The sequence below is a fragment of the Lagopus leucura genome, unplaced genomic scaffold, assembly GCF_019238085.1.
Source record: "Lagopus leucura isolate 7727_CA_CO unplaced genomic scaffold, USGS_WTPT01 Super-Scaffold_100001, whole genome shotgun sequence".
NCBI lineage: Eukaryota > Metazoa > Chordata > Aves > Galliformes > Phasianidae > Lagopus > Lagopus leucura.
In genome coordinates, this window is record NW_024962262.1 from 74,163,450 (window position 1) to 74,184,444 (window position 20,995).

At 39.3% G+C, this 20,995-nt stretch overlaps 1 protein-coding gene across 4 annotated transcripts; it reads left to right on the plus strand.

Moving 5' to 3' along the window:
• Nucleotides 1-95: 95 nt before the first annotated feature.
• Nucleotides 96-20,503, plus strand: CRYZL1 (crystallin zeta like 1). Of its 4 annotated transcripts, none has more exons than XM_042868070.1 (13): nt 96-294; nt 1,455-1,526; nt 4,407-4,484; nt 5,026-5,098; nt 5,722-5,766; nt 10,245-10,313; nt 11,851-11,984; nt 12,765-12,876; nt 16,475-16,573; nt 17,221-17,342; nt 17,676-17,781; nt 19,385-19,430; nt 20,078-20,503. In XM_042868070.1, the coding sequence occupies exons 2-13, from the start codon at nt 1,461-1,463 to the stop codon at nt 20,175-20,177; spliced, it is 1,050 nt and encodes a 349-aa protein (XP_042724004.1). In that variant the 5' UTR covers nt 96-294; nt 1,455-1,460; the 3' UTR covers nt 20,178-20,503. The 4 variants fall into 4 exon arrangements, with proteins under 4 accessions (XP_042724004.1, XP_042724008.1, XP_042724006.1 ...); XM_042868072.1 differs by lacking the exon at nt 96-294 and adding an exon at nt 379-441; XM_042868073.1 differs by lacking the exon at nt 96-294 and adding an exon at nt 436-515.
• Nucleotides 20,504-20,995: the final 492 nt, after the last annotated feature.

The following is a 20,995-nucleotide window of genomic DNA, read 5'->3' on the forward strand; positions in this document are numbered from 1 at the left end:
GCCGCCAATCAGAGGCTGCGAACTCCGCGGGGACTCCGCCTCCGCCGGCCAATCGGGTTCGCTCTCGCGCCCAGGGGGTCAGCGCGCGGCGAGGGGAGACGGGGGCGAGGGTGGCCGAGCCCGTTTCCCCCACTGCTCCAGTGAGACGCGCCCAAAAGGCGGGGAGAGGGGCGGGGCCGCGGCCGCGAGGAGGCGCGGCTTTGTGTTGCGGAATTAACTCAGCGCCTCTTCATTCTCCTTGCTGCTGGCTGGGTCGCGCAGGGCGCTGCGGCTCACCCCTTCTCCCCGCCAGAGGTGAGTGATGGTGCGCCTAGCCAATCCCGTTTCCGCTTTCACGCCGAGCGCCCAATCGCGAACCTGCTTGCTTCGGTGGGGTGGAGCGTGAGGGCGTGCCCCGCGCTCTCCGAAGGGCGCTGAGGTGGGAGCGCGGCGGAAGCAACGGTTCGTCATGGCAACGGCCGGGCGCGGGGCCCGAGCTGTCGGGCGCGGCCGTGTACTTAGGCCCTGAGCCTCGGGTGAGGCTGCCGACCCCGGGTCGGGCTCCGGCTTTGTGTAGGGGACTGCCGCGTGCAGAAATACCGAGGGAGATAGCAGGGGCGTTTGGCGGCCCGAGGGGCGGGCGGTACCCGGAGAAGGGCGCTCGGTGGTGCGGCTGCGGGTTGTGAGCGGGCGTTGGCGCGGCAGCCGCGTTGCTCTGCGCTACAGAAATGGCTGTGATGGGGCCGCTTGATGGGTGCCAACGTGAGGCCGGGCTGGCTCCCCCTCTGTCTGTGCTCTCCTTCCCCTCGAAACTTGAAGAAACCTGTTTTCAAAAAGATTCTTCTTCATTGCGAGCAGTGTATATCAGAGAGGAGAGCTAAAACCTGAGTTGTGATTCTTGTTGTGTGTGAGGTTCCTGGTGTTCCTGCAGCAGTTTTATTTCCCTTTGTGCTGTCTTTATCTGAGCTGCTCTAACTGCGTGCCTTTCAGCTGGGTGGCATGCTCCCCATCCACTGCTGGGCTAACACATCATCCATTGCCTTATGCAGTGCATCTCAGTCCCCAGCAGTTGCTACACTGTTGTCAACAACACTGATGTAATGCGTTGTAGGTAACAGCTGAGGCGCTGGCACAGCTGCCCAGAGAAGCTGTGGTGCCCCATCCCTGAAGGCGCTCAAGGCCAGGTTGGATGGGGCCCTGGGCAGCCTGAGCTGGTGGCGGGCAGCCCTGCCCACAGCAGGGGTTGGGGCAGCGTGGGCTTTGTGGCCCCTTCCAACCCAACTCAAGCCATTCTATGGTTCTGTGATTCTATCAAGCTTTATCTCTTTATCTGTTTTAAAATTTATTTGAGAGACTCATTGTGTCTCTGTTGCTTGCAAACAATTGCTATTCTGGTTAGAAATTAATGTAAAGCTTTAGTGGCTTATTTTCTCTGTACTTACTGCATGATTACAGTTACTGTGTCTTTTTTCCAGGTCACCATGAAGGCCTTGTATTGTCAGCAGAATTCATCCGGAGAGGAAATGACCTTTATTTTCCAGGAAAGAGTGAGTTCTAATCATAACAGCACAATTAATCATTCAGTGGAAGAAGGGAGTGAAACTAAAAAAAAAGAACTGGTGTTATCCTTGAGCAAGCAGGCAGGTAAATAAAGGTAGGAGATAAGCATTTTACCATCATGATGCAGCACTTAGCAAGGGCTGTGCTACATTTCTGCTTGCAGTTTGCTGTCTGCGTTTAAAAACAGCTTTTTTGCCTTGCTGCAAAGCTGGAGTTCATTTATTTTATGCTCCCTTCTCTTGAGTAGATTTTCTGGTCACTGAAAAAGTAGAAATGTAGCTTGAGAAATTTACCGTGTTCAAAGTGTCTCTGCTGTTAATTTTCTTTCTCTTAAGTTCTTTGCTCTTTTTGGGGACTGAAATCACAGTGCAGCCTTTCTCTTAGAAGCGTTGATAGGTCTCCTCTGTCTAGCTAACCTATCTTCCTGCAACTTGAAAGAACAAGGAGACTACCTACTACTTGTCTGTCAGACCTAGTTGAAACTGCTGTGCTGACCAGTCTTTGTCAGTTTGATGTAAGTATTAATTGAATAAGTATACATGGAAGTTGGTGGCATAAGACTAAAACAGGATTCTGGCACATGTGTATTGATGCAGTATGAGTGTTTGTAGAAAAAAGCTTACGTGGTTTTGAGGATGTGAACCCATGTTTTTTAAATGAATCTCTCACAGGCACAAAATAAATTGCTACAGATACCCATGTATATTTATGTCACATGGATAGCTAAGTATACCTATGAGCCATATGTCAAAATGAAACAATGTAGTTCTGATAAGAATCTTGCTTGAGTAGATGTAAATTCACAGTAACGAAGCATGTTTAATGAGTTGCTGGAAGAGAAGCATGCAATAAGATGGCTGATTATGATATAACAAGATGCATATTCAGTGAGCAATCTTAAATCCACTTACACTGATCATTAAATAGTGCTTTAGCTGAAAAGGTTTTTTCACCTCTCAGCAACACATCTTTTGTCTCTTCTTTTTAATGGCTCTAAGAGTTATGCAGTTATAAGGTGACGTATCAGCTTACTTACCCAGCTGAGAACTACTGATTTTTACAGATTAGTTTACATCTATGTGGTGGCTTCGTGATTACTGGCTCCAACACTGAAGAGAGAAGGGAGTAGACGTAGATGCTGCCAACAGGCAAACCCATCAGCTGTGGTATAGCCATAAGCAAGCTAAATTAGATCTTTAGACTGCAATCCCATATATATCAGTTTTCTGTCCGCTTGCTTATTTTAAGCTCTTCAGACAGGAGCTAATTCTGCAGATATTTGTACCATGAACAGTGCTGTGGAACCCTGATCCCAAATAAAAATAAATTTTGGATAAAATAAGAAGGAAAACCAGTTGACTGAGGAAATGTTAATGAAACAGCAGCTGGGTAATGAGAAAACAGTTGTTTAGATGAAGAATTTACATAGCAAAGTACCCTAAATGGTGCTTGGTCAAATTGTAATATTGACATATTTAAGTTACAAAGTCATTAACAAGTTAACAGCACAAACATTTCATTGTCTCTTCTTGTTCCCAAGGTTTGCATTCTTGTGATCTTTTCCTAAAGAAAAGCAATTTTACTCTGTGCATTGTAACAGTACTTTGGTTCACTGACTGATATGCACCATAGATACAATGCATCCAAAAGAAAATGTGATCTTGAATTTACATAAATTACGTAAATCCCTTAGATTCTAAGTGTTGAGGTTTTGTGTTGTTTTTGGGTTTTTTGTTTTTTTTTTTAATCAGAAATGCAGTACTCATGTAGTTCAGCAGTCTAATGGCTTGGCTGTTTTGTGGAACAAAGAATGAGAACCCACTTTGGTTTGTTTGAGGAGAAGGAGGTCAGTCTCACCGGCAAAATCCTTTCCAACTTTAAATGAACACCATGTGTTTAACTGAGCAGTGGTAAGGAGAAAGTGCAGCTCAATATTCCTCTTCCTGAAGTTCCCCTTCACCTTGCTAAGCCTTGGAGAAAGGCAGCAGCTGTTTGATGGGAATGATTTTTAAAAATAAATAAAGGGAAGCTTAAACGTTTAGAAAGACGTCCTGTAGAAACAAAGCTGTAACAGCTTTCTGGTACGTGTTTTGCTTTCAGTTCCAACAGAAGTTTACATCACAGACTGCAGTCTGTGATAGAAATAGATGATTTTGCCTTCAGTAATTTACGTCGCTTTTTAAAAACTGCACAAAGTCAGCAGCTCAGAACTCAGTGTATCTAATTAAATGTTTAAAATTAGCACTACTCAACTGCTTAAGATCGGTGCAGATCTCTCTGCCAAAAACCAAAAGTTGGGATAATCAAGGCGGTTTTATTAGACCTTCTTGTATATTAGGTGCCCATCATTTGTGGGACACAACACCAATCCTTATTGGTGCAGTTTCATTGACATCACTGGGACTACTTGAACATTTACCTCAATATGATTGCCCACTATCTCAGACACATGTCAAAATTATCATAAAATTCTCCACCACTCCCACAGCCTAGTTTTAAGATTATAAGTCTGCCTCTTTGTATTTGCTAGACAGGTAACTACATATTAAAATGGTTTGGGGTAAGAATCTGATACTTAACTTGCAGGGGAGAAAAAGGGGAAAAAAAAAAAAAAAAAAAAAAAAGCTTCATTAACAACAGAGATTTAGAAAGATCTTGTTGTCGGTTTGTAACAGTATTATACATGTTCTTGAAATGCTGTTGTAAATCCAGTGTGATATCAGTTTCTTTTCTATTGAAAACAAATTATTGTTGTCGCTCCAGTGTGTTTCCTAGTCAGGACTGTGGCAAAGTGTTTTTAAGAGCTTGAGAAGGATTCTGCTGGCACGTTCATGTTACATTGTATATTATATGTTTGTTTGTCCTAGGAAAACCTTCCTCCTACAGGAGACCATGATGTGAAAGTACAAGTCAGAGCCTGTGCGCTGAGCTGGATAGACACAAAGGTATTTGCTTACTTTTTTTTTGTAAAAGCCAGAAGTGTTTACAGTTTCCATTGGAGTTCTAAGCCCATGCCTTAGCTGGTAACTGGCACAATTCCATGCGTGCCATCTGAGGATATGGCTTTACTGCTGAGAAACAAGGGGCGGGATTGATGTGGTGTTCTTATACGTCTCTTTAAGTAAAAGGCACCTGAATTTGTTTACTGATTTATGGGGAAAGATCACAGTTTTCATTTGAGTTCTTACAGTAAAACCCTTTTATCATCCCCTGCATACTGACTTTAAGTCCCAGTTTGGCTTGTCAGCTGATGGCTCCATTTTTATTTCTTTGCCTTTATACACTTCTAAATTTAAATGCAGAAATAAAGTTTTTAATATTAAATGAGGAATGTGTGTGCTTCTTTTTTTGTTGTTGCTTTTTAACCCTAATAATGTTTTCGTAGTGGCCCAGTTTTCCTATTTCAAATCTTAAACACTTTAATATCATAACAAACATGCAAATCTTGAGCTCTGGTGAGAAAATTCAACCAGTATTTTCATTTAGCTCCTGTCAGAAGTGAAATTGGAAAAGGAGCTTTTGCCTGTTGGTCGAGAAATTTCTGGAGTTGTATTGGAAGGTAAGCAGTACAGTCTCCTTGTGAGAGTATGGAGCAAGAATTAAAGCTTGTTAATCCAGGATAAAGAAATAGTGTTTGCACAGTACACATCTTTAATAACAGGATCTACTATTTGTCTCATTAATTAGACTTTCCTTGGATCAGTAACGGTACTGAACAGAAAGTAATGGAACCAAACTGTAGTGCTTCATATCTGTTTGGAGCATTTAAAAAAAAAAAAATGCACTGCAGATTTCTAGAGAAAATATATTGAGATCTTAGTGTCTTAACTATGCATGCTGCAGCAACCTTTAAATAATTAGTAAAAAGTATTTGTTGGAGTAGTGAAGGCATACAGGAACTTCAGCAGTGATTCATTTGCATATCCATCTTTGATGTGTAGTTTAAAGACTGCATCTTTCAAATGTGTGTGTCTGCTTGCATCTACCTGGGAATGGGCTGCCAAAGAAAGGTTCATTTTCAGTGTGTGAATGTTCAATACAAAATGTACACTCCTCACTAGCATTAGGGTATCTTTAATTGTGTGTGCTAGTGATAAGCAATGCTGTCAAATGTGTGCTTAATTTCAGCTGTAAATATTTATGCTGGTACTTTCTTCCTTCTGTTCATATATTCTTCGTGAGTTGGGAGAAAGGTGTCCTTCTTTCAGCCTGATGATGAAGTAGCAGGTAAGTCAACACGTTTGCTTTATCAACTAATACAATTAATAATCATTTTATAATGAATGGCTGAGGTTATAGTCATTGCTAAAGCTACAACTGAACGTGTATTTTCAAAGTTCTATCTGCCATCACATCAATCAGCTCCTGTAAATGAAGACTTTAATCTGAAAGTATTCTCCTAGGGATGGCTTTTGGTTATTAGAGGCAGAAGTTCAGGTCTCCAGCTAACGTGATCTGTAGTAGTCCTACTACATCCACTGAATCTTGAAGAATATACAGCGAGCATGCATATTCATGTATATAAGATATATGTGCCAGTTAGCCATGCAGAGTGAGTGTTGTAGAGGCAACGTCTGAATGAATAGACAGTGATTAGTTTTTATAACACTACCCTGCTGTATGTAGGTTTCTCCAAAAGTAATGCCACCTATTTATTTCCATGGAAACTACAGACACAAAGAGCACAGTAACACCATTGGACAGAACAAACTATCAGCTCCAAAGCACTTTCTCAACATAGTTGCCACCATTAGCAATGTGTTCTCTCCATTGATGAACAAAAACCTGTATGTACGCCACACTTGTAAAAATCTGCATCTACTGCTGGCACACAACAATGCTGCACAACATTGTGGCTCACCACAATGAGTTCCTGGTTAGGTAAAGTCACGAGCGGTTCTAACTTGAATATACAGGTAGGTTCAGTAGTTCTTCTGGATTTTCTGAGCTAACAAAAGTAATGCATGTTCTCAGGTGTTTTGCTAACATTTGAATAGAAACGCTAATTCAAGTTGCTTATTTTTTAGAGTCTTTGTTTTTACTGTACATTAAAATACTCCTTATTGCAGCTCATGAAAGTGAATTTTTTCCTCACTTCCTTTGCTTAAGATGGAGCCTCTGTTTTCTGAGCCCTCTAGAAGGTGGCTAACATATTATTATCAGAAAAGCCCATCAGATGGGCAAGTGGTAGTCACTGTACTTTTGTGGTTTGTTTTTTTGTTGTTGAGAATGGACTTCCAAGTCAATCACATGGGAGGCGATTGGGGCTTTTCCTGTTAGAACTTTAGCAGAGCTTTCTTATAATTGGCTTCAGATTTAGCAGAATTTTGGATTATTATTATTATTATTAATTTACCATAGAAAGTCTAATTCTAAAAGGTTAGAAATAGCATTCCAATTATGGGATGCAGAAATGGCTTGCCAATGTTAAAGCAGCACAATTATGGCAAAGCATTTTCAAGTCTTGTAACGCAAATTACTTTGAACTATGAGTAGTATCATTATTGTGAACAGCATTGCTCATTTGGTTAAAAATCTGACTCACATGCTGCATCTGTTGAATCTTCTAAAATATTTGTTTCCATCACCTTTTGTGGTAGCTGAAAGAATGCAGTTTCAGTAAGTAATTAAGGAAAAAACACCCCAGAAAACCGATCTGTGTGTCTGAGAAAGCCAAGTGACACGAGTGACGGTCTAAGTGACTGTGGGAAGGTGTTAAGGTTTTTGTTTGTTTCTGTGGGTATTTTATTTATTTATTTATTTATCTATGTGAAATAAGGCTTAATTTCATTCTTATTCAAATACAGAAAAGTGGTTTGAAGCATTTGAGCTGCTTCAGTGTCAGCCTGACTGTAAGGGAATGGAATCGGTTATGGAATGTATTATGGGTTTGTGAGAAAAGCAGATTCATTTTGTCTGATTTATGTGTTTATCCAAGTTGACTGTTTTGGGTTTTTTTTATATTTCAATACTGAATGTTTGCAAATGCAGCTACAGAAGAATCGAAATTACAGTTCTGGAAAGGGGAAGACAAAGAAAAACAGCATTAAATATTTTTAGCTCTGAAAAAAAGAAGCCCTCTTCTTTGTTTTTAAACACTGTGTTTTTAAACACAGTCTCACAGCATTGCTTATCAAACAGTTGTTCATCCTTATGTATCCAATATAGATGCTGTAAAGATGAAACACAGGAGTGAAATATCTTTTCCTATAGTAAATCTTTTTTCTAACAACTATGCTTCCCAGTTATTGTTGAGAGCTTATTTTGAATTAATAAATGAACAGATTTGAAAAAAAGAATATAGCTACCACCAAATGGTTTGGTTATGTCTGTACTTAATAACATCAAACTGTCCCAAACTATGCAGTTGTCAGAAACGTATCTTTATCTAAATTGCATGAAAAAGCCTGTCCTACTGTCAAGGACTACAGTCCCGCTATAAGCTTCTGAGTTCATGAGAAATAATGTGGTGATATTGTCTTTATTTATAAATCTACTCTTTTGTGTGGAAATCATACTGTGTTCACTGCAACTACCTGGTATGTTACATCTTTATTCTGTACCTAAAATCATAGCAATTGTTTCTCCGTTTTGAAGGTTTTTTTATCCTTCTTTGAACTTCCAGATAAGATTATTTATCTATATAATGTATTCTTTTTTCATAGCCTTATGCTTGGTTACAATAAACAGAGAGAACTCAGACCAACCGCTTTGAGATTCATTATTGACTTGTCAAAGTTAGTTGTGTTGTTGTTGTTGTTGTTTTTCCTCTCAGAACCTTTTTAGAAATCAATTATGCCTTGCTAGTCATTAAAGCAAGCACAGGAGAAAACAGAGCTGCATCAGCTGTAACTACTTGCAGACATGAACCTAAACACAGTATATATCTGTTTAAATATTATGATAGTTAGCCAATTTGAGTGGCAGTTCTACATGCCTCGTTACTGAATGAATAAATAAAGGCATGAAAGCCCTACACTGTGTTGAGTATTTCTGACAAATAAGGAGAAAAATCTGACTTTGGACTTGTGTCAAATGCTTGGTGTGTATAGCATCATAACATAAAGGTCTCTACTTGATGTTGGAGCTTCTGGAAGCATTATTGACGGAGTTGAGTTAAGGGTGCAGTTATTTAAGAAGCTATATCTCTTTGCTCAGTGTAAGGGTCATATTTTTGTGCACGGTTTTAGAGACGCTGGAATCAGTGTGAGTGGACAGTGATGTGTCTTGGAGGCTGCAATATACATTATCTTCTAACACTTCAGCACATTTGTACCAGATCTTTTGCATCTCTTGAGAAAAAGAACATCTTCATGTATTATTTGGTTTGCATTTCCTATTTTGAGGTTTAGAATGCAAACTGTTCAAGGTGCCAAGGCTGTTTTAATTTACTATAAGGATATCCTTGTTAACATTTGAAATACGATATTGTATTAATCATCAAAATCTAAGTGCTTTAGGATAGAAGAGGGATTTCTTAGGAATGTTGTTCATAGATGTTAGCATCCTGTATATTGCTTTAAACAGGGGATAACTAAACTGTAAAAGCGAAATGGAATTGATGGTGATGTTGCGAAGAAAGTGTGTTCTGAGATTCTTGCCCTTGCATTATTACTAGCTCCTGAAGCTATCTTCTAGGCACTTTATTGTCATTCTATTAAAGAACAAACAAAAAACTTTGAGAGATTTGAAAACGAATCCTGAGCCCATCATTTTTGAGTGGAAGTTATGACAATTTGGTGGAAATATCAGCCAGGTTTGCTGAGGATTATGTGATGAAGCCCTTGGTTTGATCTAAATGAAGTGTAAGATTTGAATGGGGGATGAAGGGGGCAGTATTAAGCATCTTACCAAGGAAAAAGGACGCACAACTTCAGAAGACTGAGTGGCTGCCAGAAACTATTGCTTATGCACCTTCTTTTTTGGCTGAAAGTTTGTCATAACTCTTCTTCTTGTCCATTCTGTGTTTGCTTTCTGCCATCTTCAGGTGTTTTTTACCTTTGATTCCTCTTCTGCATTCTAACTTTTTAAAACTTACTGTCACTTATTCTTGATTGTTCTTCCTCTGCTCCTTTCTGTCTCCTTTTTTTTTTTTTAATTGCTCTTGCCAATGGCATCCTTACCTCTGGTCTTCCATCCTGGTGACTGTAGCCGTCGTGTTGCTTGGTCTGCAATATGAGGGCCTGATTTTCTTTCCTGTTAGCCATGGCCCAAAGCAGAAAGCAGAGCACTAATCAGAGAGGAATGCGAAGTGTGTTCAAACATGACCTGACAAAAATTAGCAGTGCTTGTAGCATTATGTCCCAGTTCTTTATCTCCCTGACCTCGAAGTGCTGTTTGGAGTACCTCTGAAACAGTCTTGTGCTCTCTTCCCTATTGAGGTTACAGGCTCTTACCTTAGCAAGTTTTCTTAAACTACTGTAAGTCTGAAAAGAGAATAATAGAACCACAGCCCAAGTGGAATGGACAGTTTCATTAGGAGCTTGTTTTGAATCATAGAATCACCAAGGTTGGAAAAGACCCACAGGATCACCCAGTCCAACCATCCACTGATCACCAATAGCTCTCACTAAACCATGTCCCCCAACACAAAGTCCAAATGTTCCTTGAACACCTCTGGGGTCTCCACCATCTCCCTGGCAGCTCATTTTGGTTATAGTGTATGCCTGTTTGAAATTAAATACGTTTACTCTTCTTTTCCCCAGGAATTTTGCCCCTGGATTCTGAAGAGTCTGGTCTTTGTGAAGTTGTTCTAGTTCATGAGCATTATTTGGGTACGTCGTTTATATATTTTGCTAATATATCTGACTGTACTTTTGGCATTCAGTTTGGCTTTTCTAATAGGGAGCTAAGTAATTTCAACTTCTAAATACATTTTCTAGCAGCATTCAGGCATCCTGTCTACCTATTCATAAAAGCATTGAATACCACGTACTTTCAGAATCTTTTTCTTTCCTGTTATCATTTAATGGGTTAATGTTTGCCTAAGCCATTCAAGCAGACTCATCTTTTTTTATTTCCTTCTAAATTCCCTTCCCATTGCTTGACTTTTACTTTCCTTCTTTTCCACGCCTCACCTATCAAAAAGAATTAAGTAAAAAAATTTGCATTTTTTCCTCAGTTTGATCCAATCCAGGATCGTCATGATTGAACAATGATAATCATCGTTGCAATTATGTTAACAGATGGGATAAAATTAGGAGGCTATAAATTGGAGAAAGGAATTTTTAAGGATTGAGGATCCTGGAAAACCCTGTATTGAAATGTTCTTTTCAACTGCTGTGACTTTCCAGTTCCCACTTCTTGGGCATAGAGTGTCTTTATGTATGGAACACTGAATTGAGGAATCTCTGTGCTTCTCCCAACCACTTGTTGTGTTACTTTGAGTAAGCTGGTCTTGCTCAACTTTGCTTCTGTTGTATTTTTATGACTATCCGTGATCTCAGTTTCTACAGTTACAAGGGGACTCCTTTAAGTTTGTTTGTGTCAATACTAAATCCTTATTTTACTGTTTAAAATGTGATAAAAAGATCAATTCCATGGTTGTTTGTTTTTTTTTTAATATGCATGGGATAAACAATACTTGTTTATGTGAACTTGCTTGGGAAAAAAGTCTTTCTGACTGACTTTGGCAGTTTTTGCAGAGGAAGCTATGGACTCATGGGGATGCAAAAGCTTTGTTCCTTCTAATACTTAAAACTCCAAATATAGAGATCTTTGCTGTCTTATAACTATTTGCAATTGCTATAGGCTGAAAATGTTTGCCTTTTTCTTCTTTTCTGTTTTTTTCCTCCCCTTTTTTAACTGTCAGTGCTTTACTTTGTGCTAGGTAGTAACTGGCACAAGAGAGTTGGTGCTGATGATAATTCCTAGAATTTTTTTCCTGCATGTGGATAAATGTTCTCAGGAGATTGCATTGCTGATGTTGTTACATAGCTCCTCTAGTTCAGACTTAACTGTCAGTTCTAAAGAGCTTGTAGAGGTAGACCAGGCTTTTCAAATCTTCCTTTCTGCTGCCTCAAAAGGATGATGCTTGCCTGTGCAGTTCTATGCCAGACTTTTGGCTGGTCTGTGGTGATTTTCTCACTTATTGTCAAGCTCTCTGTTAAGTCATATGAATTGCCTACATTAAAAATGATGCTCGAACTTGGGGTTTTTAGTTTACAGAGCTGTTCACTAGCTCTACCTCCTTACGTGTTTAAGCATGTGGATAAAACTGGAAAACACTTCTACCATCTCGAGTGAAACGTTGGGAATTTGTTGCTTTTCTCTTTTTCTGTGTCTGATTTTATTTTTCTTTCTGTCATTTAGTTCATAAACCAGAAAAAGTTTGCTGGGTGGAAGCAGCGGCGACTGTTCGTGATGGTGTCCGAGCATACACAGCTTTACACTACCTTTCACAAGTCTCTCCTGGAAAAAGTGTCCTTGTCATGGATGGAGCCAGTGTAGGTAACAACTGTGTCATAATAAAACAGTTTCAGTAGGGATGGCCTCTGCCATAGCAACTGTCTTATCACCAGAAACATTGGATTTTTTACAGCATACTGAGCTTATCAAACTCTATTCTTTTCCTGTCGGTGCCCTGAGCTTGATGGGTTAGTGGAAGGGCCCTCCCCCATGAGATGCTGAGTCAAGAATATAATCTTTGCATGTTGTGTGGGCAGTGAGGAGGTAGTTCTTTTCTGCTGTTTTACTTTGACATAGTTTTACGCTAAGCCTTCAGGTGAAACTGGGGGAAAGTGCCTTAAGTTTTCATTCCTATCCCACCGATGCTTTTTAATTTTCTTTAGATATAAATAATTTCATTTGCATTTCTGCAATTCTTACTGCTGATGAGGATGTGGAGCTTGCCACAGCCAAGATTTGTTAACGTAAATGCAGATGGAGCTGTTTTCTTGGTTCCTTCAACAATCAAGTGAGTGCAAAGCTAGAAGTTACAATTGCAGCTACAGTACTTACATTTTTCAGCTATTTTGTTGAGGAGGAGACCTAGTTAGCTCCTAAATGTATTCATAGCTTTCCAGTCAAGGAAAAAGATTATTTGGCTTCATTTGAAACTGAAGGCAGGTCTGTGAATATTCAGATTTTATTAAAGATGTTGATTCACTTTTAGATATTCTTCTGACTTCTCCTGACTGTCCTTGCAATATAACCTTTCTTAAATTCTTGCTGTAAATAAGCCTATCTGCTTCTTTGTTGTTTGTTGTTGTTTGTTTTGTCTCCAGCCATTTGGTACGATAGTTATTCAGTTAGCACAGCATAGAGGAGCTAAAGTAATATCTACTGCCTACAGTCTTGAAGATAAGCAGTACCTGGAGAGGCTTAGACCTGCTGTGGGTAAGTTGTGTTCTTCAGTACTAAAGTTTAAGCATAAGGAGGACTTCCTGAAATTCTTTTACTCTGGAGGCTTATTTCAATAGCCGAAAACTGAAACACAGGTTTATAAATAGTTTAATTAAATAGTTTTAAAACTTATTTTGTACTCGATATATATTTAAATTCTCTTTCAGTACTTAATGGAATTTTTATTTTTAATTTAATTTTTAATTCTCCATTATTCATCATTATGGTGATGACTCTCTGAGTACTTTCCATTTCACATAGTGCTGACTTTAGTGCTGACTTTTGGCCTAGCCGCTCAAAAACCTTTTCACTTGATAAAATTGTTGCTTGTGAACAAGAAGAAAGCATTATGATCACAAGTATCGCAGGCTGTAATCTATGTACCCGAACCAGAGTTCACATATAATTATGTGCTTGAGATCAATTCTTAATCAGACTCCAATTTCTTCTAGTGGCATTTTATCAAGCTGTGTGGCAGCTGTTTCAAGTACTGTTGCAGCTGTAAAATGATGCATGTTTTACAGTAGTTGGATGTTCAATTGCTTTGTTGGCTGTTTATGAGGGTGGATAGTGATGGGACAAGGGGGAGTGGTCTTAAACTGAGACAGGGGAGGTTTAGGTTAGATGTTAGGAGGAAGTTTTTCACACAGAGGGTGGTGAGGCACTGGAACAGGTTGCCCAAGGAGGCTGTGGATGCCCCATCCCTGGAGGCATTCAAGGCCAGGCTGGATGTGGCTCTGGGCAGCCTGGTCTGCTGGTTGGCGACCCTGCACACAGCAGGGGGGTTGAAACTGGATGATCATTGTGGTCCTTTTCAACCCAGGCCATTCTGTGATTCTATGACTTTTCGTTTGCTAAAGGAGCTTTGCATTAAAGAAAATACTTGCATTCACCCATGACTTCTATTTCTATCCTGATACTTCAGATTTTCTCTTTTTCTCCTTCAAAATAAGAATGCTACTTGAAATGTGGGAAAAGGCTCAGTAAAAGCTACCAGCATCTTTTCTGATCAACTTTTTGTATTCCAGTGCTGCAGAGTTGAAGAGAGTAGAATATTTCTTTATCCAGACTGTTCTAAAGTAAAGGATAGTATTACATTAGATACACAGATTCCAGATTAATTGCAGCCCATGAAGTCTGATGTAAAGTGAACAAGAGGTTAAAACTAGTTTCTGATGCTTCCTCTTCAAAATGATGAGTCTGATACAGTATAATCAACAGGTTTAAATTCTTAAATGCACGATTTTTTTTTTTTTGTCATTCAAAGAAGTATGCATAAAAGCAGTGGTGGCTGTTGTAAGAATGTCTTGATTTACGAGTAGTTCCGTGGAGTCAGTTACATCTGCATGAATTACAGTCACGTGAAAATACAAATGAGTTAAGATGAGATGTGATTTCAGAAGATAATGCCAATTGTCTCTGACTCCAACTCCTTTCTCTTTTGTTGTTTTGCTCTTAGCAAAACTATTTGCAGTCTTGGCTTTCCGAGTGGAGAATTACAGCCGTTCTCAAATCCCAGCTCTAGGTCTGAGTGACTTGTTAAAACCAGGCACTGCTGACATGCAGGTGCACTTCCTATTTGTCCCTATGTTCTCCCTGCTGGCTCAAGAATCATAAGCTAGCAGAGCAATGAAATAAGCCAGACAGCTGTTCTTTAGACACTGAGAGAACAGAGTTCTTGTCAATTTGAATTCCTTTCTGGCTCCCGAGAACAAAACTGGCAGTGGAAGCACAGAGACAACATAGAATGCATGTGCATTCTGGGGCTGCACGTTCACACACATCTGCACTGCTGGAGAGTGATTCATTTCTAGCCTACCAAGCAAACTTGTAGCTCTTCCCATAGTAGCTTTGGAGTGCTGATAATGCAGCAGGAAATGAAGTGCTGTGCAGAGTTTCTTGCACAACAGGAGGGAGAGAGGCACTTTTTGCTGTCTGACCTTAATGATCTTCAGCAGGGTGCTGCCAAGTGTTGTGTTGGGAATGTCATTGTTCCTTTTAGAACCCTGCAGATTTGTGTGTATAGATTTTTTTATCTTTTGTATTTTTTTCAGTAATCTGTGGAGTAAATACTTTTACAGTACAAAGGGGGGAAGTATGCTGATGCCCACATTTCAGACTAGGGACAAAATATTAAACAATGTGATAAGTTAATGTTAGAAAATGAAAGATGTATATAAGAAATATGTAAATCCACACAGGCGCATCACAGAATGGCTTGGGTTGGAAGGGATCTCAAGGATCATGAAACTCCAACCCCACTGCCACATGCAGGGCAACCAACCTCCACATTTAATGCTAGCCCAGGCTGCCCAGAGCCACATCCAGCCTGGCCTTGAATGCCTCCAGGGATGGGGCATCCACAGCCTCCTTGGGCAACCTGTTCCAGTGCCTCACCACCCTCTGTGTGAAAAACTTCCTCCTAATATCTAACCTAAACCTCCCCTGGCTCAGGTTAAAACCATTCCCCTTGTCCCATCACTATCCACCCTCATAAACAGCCGTGCCCCTCCTGTTTATATGCTCCCTTCAAGTATTGGAAGGTTATGGGTTTTTTGTTTGTTTGTTTTTAATTTGAATACAGGAAATGTTGGTATGAAATGACTATGAAGTTATGACCATGTCTGTTGTTTTTGGCCAGATAATTTGATTGCAATGAAAAATACTAAGCGATAAAATTTGAGTACATCTTAGTATTTGAACAGAGGGGGGAAAAGGAGTATTTCTTAATATTCTTCCGAATGATCAGTTTCTTGCAATCTTTCTTCTTTTCATGCTTAAATTCAAGAAGGTATGCAGCAGCCTTTAGTGAGTAAGTGCACTTGGCAAATTTGAGTTTAGTTCATCGTGCTTTGGAAATGAGCCTCTAAATTTCATTTTTGCAATTGTCATTTTGTCAAGAAGTCTTTGGCCTTTATAGTTTCTATAGAAGAAACTTCTACTTCTCTGCCCTTGTTCCTGGCGCCTTCATTTCTTTTCATATCCATCTGTAAGTACGATGTCGTTCATACCTGAGAAAAAAATGCATTAGTGACTTTCAGATCAGGAATATCTCAAAAGGAGATGCAGAGACTTCTAGCTGCATATTTATTTAATGACCCAGAGGGCCGTTCACTTATTTTAAAAATAATGCATTAGGTAATACCTTTAATCAGCTTATCCATGCCATAAGATGGGGGTGATGCTGCTAAGCATTATTTTAAAAAGAAGATGGATATAATGAGATTAAAAATCTTGCTGCAGTCATGAGAAAAGTCAAGTCAGCAGCTCATTAGTGACTGAGCTTATTGGGTTTTACGCATTTACTTCTGATGTTGAAGATGAAATTGCATGTTAGGAAGAAATATTGAAGTCTGTTTATACAAAAAAAAAAAAAAAGTAATTGAAGTTTTTCTTCTCAGTTAAATTTAATCAATGTTTTCATTTTGGTTTTCCCTGTTTTGGGAAATGAAAAAAACATTGATTGAGCTTTCTGACTTAACTACAAACTTACTCATAATACAGAAAATGGGAGATCTTCATTCTGCTGTGAATCTGAACTCTGTGGCTCTGTGGTTTTCTTGTAACCAGCTGAATGTATTGCTTTGTCTAGCTCGGGTGATCGATGTGTCAAATGGAAAGATAGATGTGGCAGAAAGCTGCTTGGAAGAAACAGGTGGCCTGGGAGTGGATATTGTTGTAGATGCTGGAGGTATGTAACTGATGTGAACCTGGTCCTCAGAGTAGCACCAAGTGTTTTATTTCCAAGTAGTAAATGTGGAAGTTACATCACCTCAAAACCTTGTCATCACTTGATCCCATGTAATTTTATGGAGGTGTCTTTACTCAGCAGACCTCCTTCAGAAAGATCCTTGTATTACCTCTAGTGGAAGTATCTCGAAATATTAGGGATCAGTAAATTGGTCTGAAATGCTTCTTCTCTACTTAGAGCTGAAAAGAAGTGGTGTTTAGAAGTACATCTGTGACATCACTGTTTACGCTACCTTAGAGATCATCTTTCTACAACAGTCGGAATAGCTGAGAAGTCTGGTTGCAGTAATTAAAGAACTACTTAGTCCCACTGAAATACCTTGAAAGCAGATTGTATTGAATTTCCTGAATCTTCTGCTGTCTCTGATAGCCCCACGAGGCCAACAGCGGAACTGAATTCTAGTTCTGTTGCAGGCAGCCGTCACACAGTGTGTGTGTTCAGGTGAATATATTGTAACTCTTTTGTATCTGAAGTCATGAGACTGAGAGAACCCCAAGATGCATGTTTTTCATATGAGAAAAGATAAGCATTTCATTTTTGATGACGATTGTTTTCTTCTGAGCTTGGATGTCCTTCTATTTTTCCAGTAAAATTATATAGTGCTGAAGATGAATCAGCTTCAAAATCCCAGTTATTGCCTCATAAGCATGATATCATCACTCTTCTTGGTGTTGGGGGAAACTGGATAACAACAGAGAGAAATCTGCAGGTAAAGAGACTGTATCGATCACCAGGTTTGTTTATACTGCTGTACGTGGCTGAATGGCTACCCTCTATTAAATGACATCAATTTTCATGGCCAGAAAATGAAAAGCATTCCAGTTTAGTAATGCTCTTTTTTTTTTTTTTAATATTTTCCTTTGTGACAATTTTGGAACTCCCTTCTCTAATGTAATAAGTTAATTAGCTTGGCTATTAACTATTGCTTGGCTATTAACTATTGTCTGTTTGTTTTATAACCATAAATATAAATTAACCATTTAATCTTTATTTTTGTACAGGAAAATGTAACTAAATAACACATTTCTTCATTTTGTTTAAGCTGGATCCTCCAGACAGTCATTCCTTGTTTCTTAAAGGAGCCACAGTCTCCTTTCTAAATGAGGAGATATGGAACTTGTCCAATATAGAGCAGGGGAAGTATCTCTATATCCTTTTGATGATAGTTTTGAGTAATGACTGCTAAGGAATGGATGGAAATGTAACACATTTACTAATAAATCATCTTCTGTTCCCTCCTGTGACCTCAGGCTTAAGGTCAGCACAGAGCAGCATACAGTGTAACTTCAGTGTAACCTTTGTATTTAAAGCTAGTCTCTGCATACTTTCTAAATAGGAAGTAAAAAGTAATGGTGAAAGGCAAAAATGCATTCTGGAAAAAACAGTGGTTTTGTTTAAGGCAATTAAGTGAAGCCCTACAAGTTTTCACATTGTACATAAAGTATTTTGGACATATGTATATTTTTGGTTGTGTTGAGATGTATCACCTGTAAATGTTAATGCAATCAGATTAACTGTAAATGTTAAAATATTTCAGCTTCGTAATCTCTCTGTTATCTGCAGTGTTGTGTGCGTAACATTTAATTGAGGGAAGATGTGGGTGTGGACAGAGGTGTGCTGCCTTCATTTGCATTACCCACGTGTGGCCTTAAGGAGGTGGACCTGGAGCTTTTTGCTGACAGGGCAGTGCTCAGTGGGTTGCTTCCTGGAATGGTTGTGGCTTTAAGGACCCTCCCTGTTCTGCACTGCAGATCGAGATCTGCTGAATCACTTTTGCAGCTTAGCAGAGCAGCAGAGGCAGGTGAGGATTAAGTCATTAGGCTTGTCAAAGGACTGACTATACTGCGAAGAAGTCCTCCCCTCCTCCACTGAACTGCAAAGTAGATTAGGCAAGGGCAGGCACACTGAGGGATCTATTTATGGGATATAGGTTATCAAACATAGTGTTATCTTTTGGTACTTTTGTTGAACTTAAAGTAAGCTGACTAAAACACATCTTCTTCTGTTGTCTCTCTTAATAACCACAGCACCTTTCATCACCACTTCTTTAAAAGCTGCAAAGAAAAAGTCTGCTTTTTGATAGCTCTGTATCTTGTGAGATTCTTGACTCTATGGCACTGACGCTGAAGAAATCACAAGGTGATCTTTTTCAAACGCCTTGAGCTTCAAATGTTAACCAGGTTGCTCTTAAGATGAAAAAAGGAAGATTATTTTTTCAGAGTTTCATGTGGGCACTAAATACAAAATTATCTGTTGCATCGCTCCAAATGTTATGCATTAGCACGGAGATTCCTTTAAAGGTGTACAATGTTGCTCCAAGGATTTATAAGCTCTGCTGCACTCCTAACTTTGTTCTGTTGCAGTTTTTTTTTGTCTCAAACTTCTGCACGAACGGTAGGGGTAGTTTAATCAGTACCAAAGTCAGTTGTCTTCAGTGTGCAACAAGTGTGCAGTTGCCATTCACATTACTTAGTGCTGTGCTTTACTTTGCTTCCTGTAGACTGCATTTGCATACTGTAACTCTTTGCTTTATCTTTTTTATAATAATTCTTTCTTTCATTTCTACAAGCCAGGAAAGGTTATTCTGATATATCAACACTTGCGTAGATCAGGTCTAACGGAGTTACAGTTCATTTTTGTTTTGTCTCGATCCTGCTGGTTTCATGTGAACAGTGGGCTCTTAGCAGCAAACCCAACTGTTGAAAGAATTATCTGTAGATATGCTGTTACCTTGACAGAGCTCGTAGATACGCATCTTAGAAGATATAATGGAGAAATTATCAAGCGGTATTTTCAGGTAAGAAAGATGATTGCTTTTATTTTTATTGAGTAGAAATCTCTTGCCAGCATAGCAGATCTATGTTGGGATGTTGAGGAAAGGATGCCTCAAATAGCTTATGTGGAACTGTTTGTGATCTGTTTATAATGTAGCAGGCTAAGCCTGGGGAAACTTGGTAAAATCTCTGATTTTGCTGATGGCAAAATTTAGCAGAGGCAGCGCATTCTTTTCTTGGTGGAGGAAGAGCATATATCTGACTGCTCAGCAGTGTGTCTGACTGAGAAATGGGGTTGACTGTAAAATTCAATAGCTCTGTCTGATATTCCTTTGTAAGAAGAGTGACAGCCTTATTAGATAGAGCCATAATGAGGTGAGAATGAAAGATCCTTTCTATTAATGTGGGCTAACAGTATTGCTGTAGAGCAGAAGTTTTCCCACCACCACCTTTTCCTCATCATTAGAAAGATATATATTTATCTTCTGATTCCTATTTGCTTTAGGGCCCTTTCATTCTTTTGCCTATCCAAGCAAAGCAGTAAAACATTCGTTGTGTTTAAGGAGTAAAGTTTACATAGTGAAAGTAAAGTCTATAGCAGTAGTCCTAGAATGTTGCTATTGATCTGAGCATGCTCAGCAAACCAGTCTGACATTCTTTTCCATTTTAGGCCTCAGCTGGATGAACCAATTCCACTGTATGAAGCCAAAGTCTCTATGGAAATAGTTCAGAAGAATCAAACAAGAAAAAGACAAGTCATTCAGTTCTAACACACGAATTCCTGACTTCTAAACCCATGGAAGATAAAGAAATGTAATGTATTTCAGAAGTAAACTAGTGTACGCTTTCAAGTAGTTCTGTAACCAGAATTTAAAGATCTTCTGTACCTCAGCACAAATGGTCTGTGAAGCTCCTGGGACTTGAGAGGTTTTTTGATCCAGTTGAGTAAAATGTTCCCATCAGCAATTTCTAAACGGACGGTCTTGACGCACAAATCTTGGCTGCCCTGCCCTCATTATAAATGTCAATAACATCTATGGGTGATCTCCCTTGCTGCTGTTTTTCACCCATAAGAAATTAAAGGGGAAAAAAGCAATGCTAGTAGTGTTTTTTGTTTGGGTTTGTAGGTTTTGTTTTTGTTTTTTTTTTTTTAAGTTTTCCCTTCTCTGTCCCCTACCAATAGTCCCATCCACACCGAATTGCTTTTATTTGGCTGCATTAAGACTGAGCAGTGTCTGCAGTGTGCTGAAGGTCTTAAATTATCTTTAAAATTGCTGTTATGTAGCTGAAAGGCAGAATGGGAAATCCATCAGGATTGGCAGGGATCCGAGAGGGGAGAGATGGTACTGAGAGCAGGAGTTCCCTCATTGCTGGTTTTCTTCATTTTAGCAACCCGAAACAGTAAACCTTACTTACTATCAGCAGTCCAGCAGCTAATACAGTCCTGCAATTCTGAAGTTTCAGATACTTTATGTATCTTGTTACTGTAACGTTATATTTCTTTTTTTTCTTTCCTATGAGATCCTCATATTCTGTGCTCTTTCACTTCTCCTTTTTAACCTTGGTCCTATTCCTAGAACAGATTGGC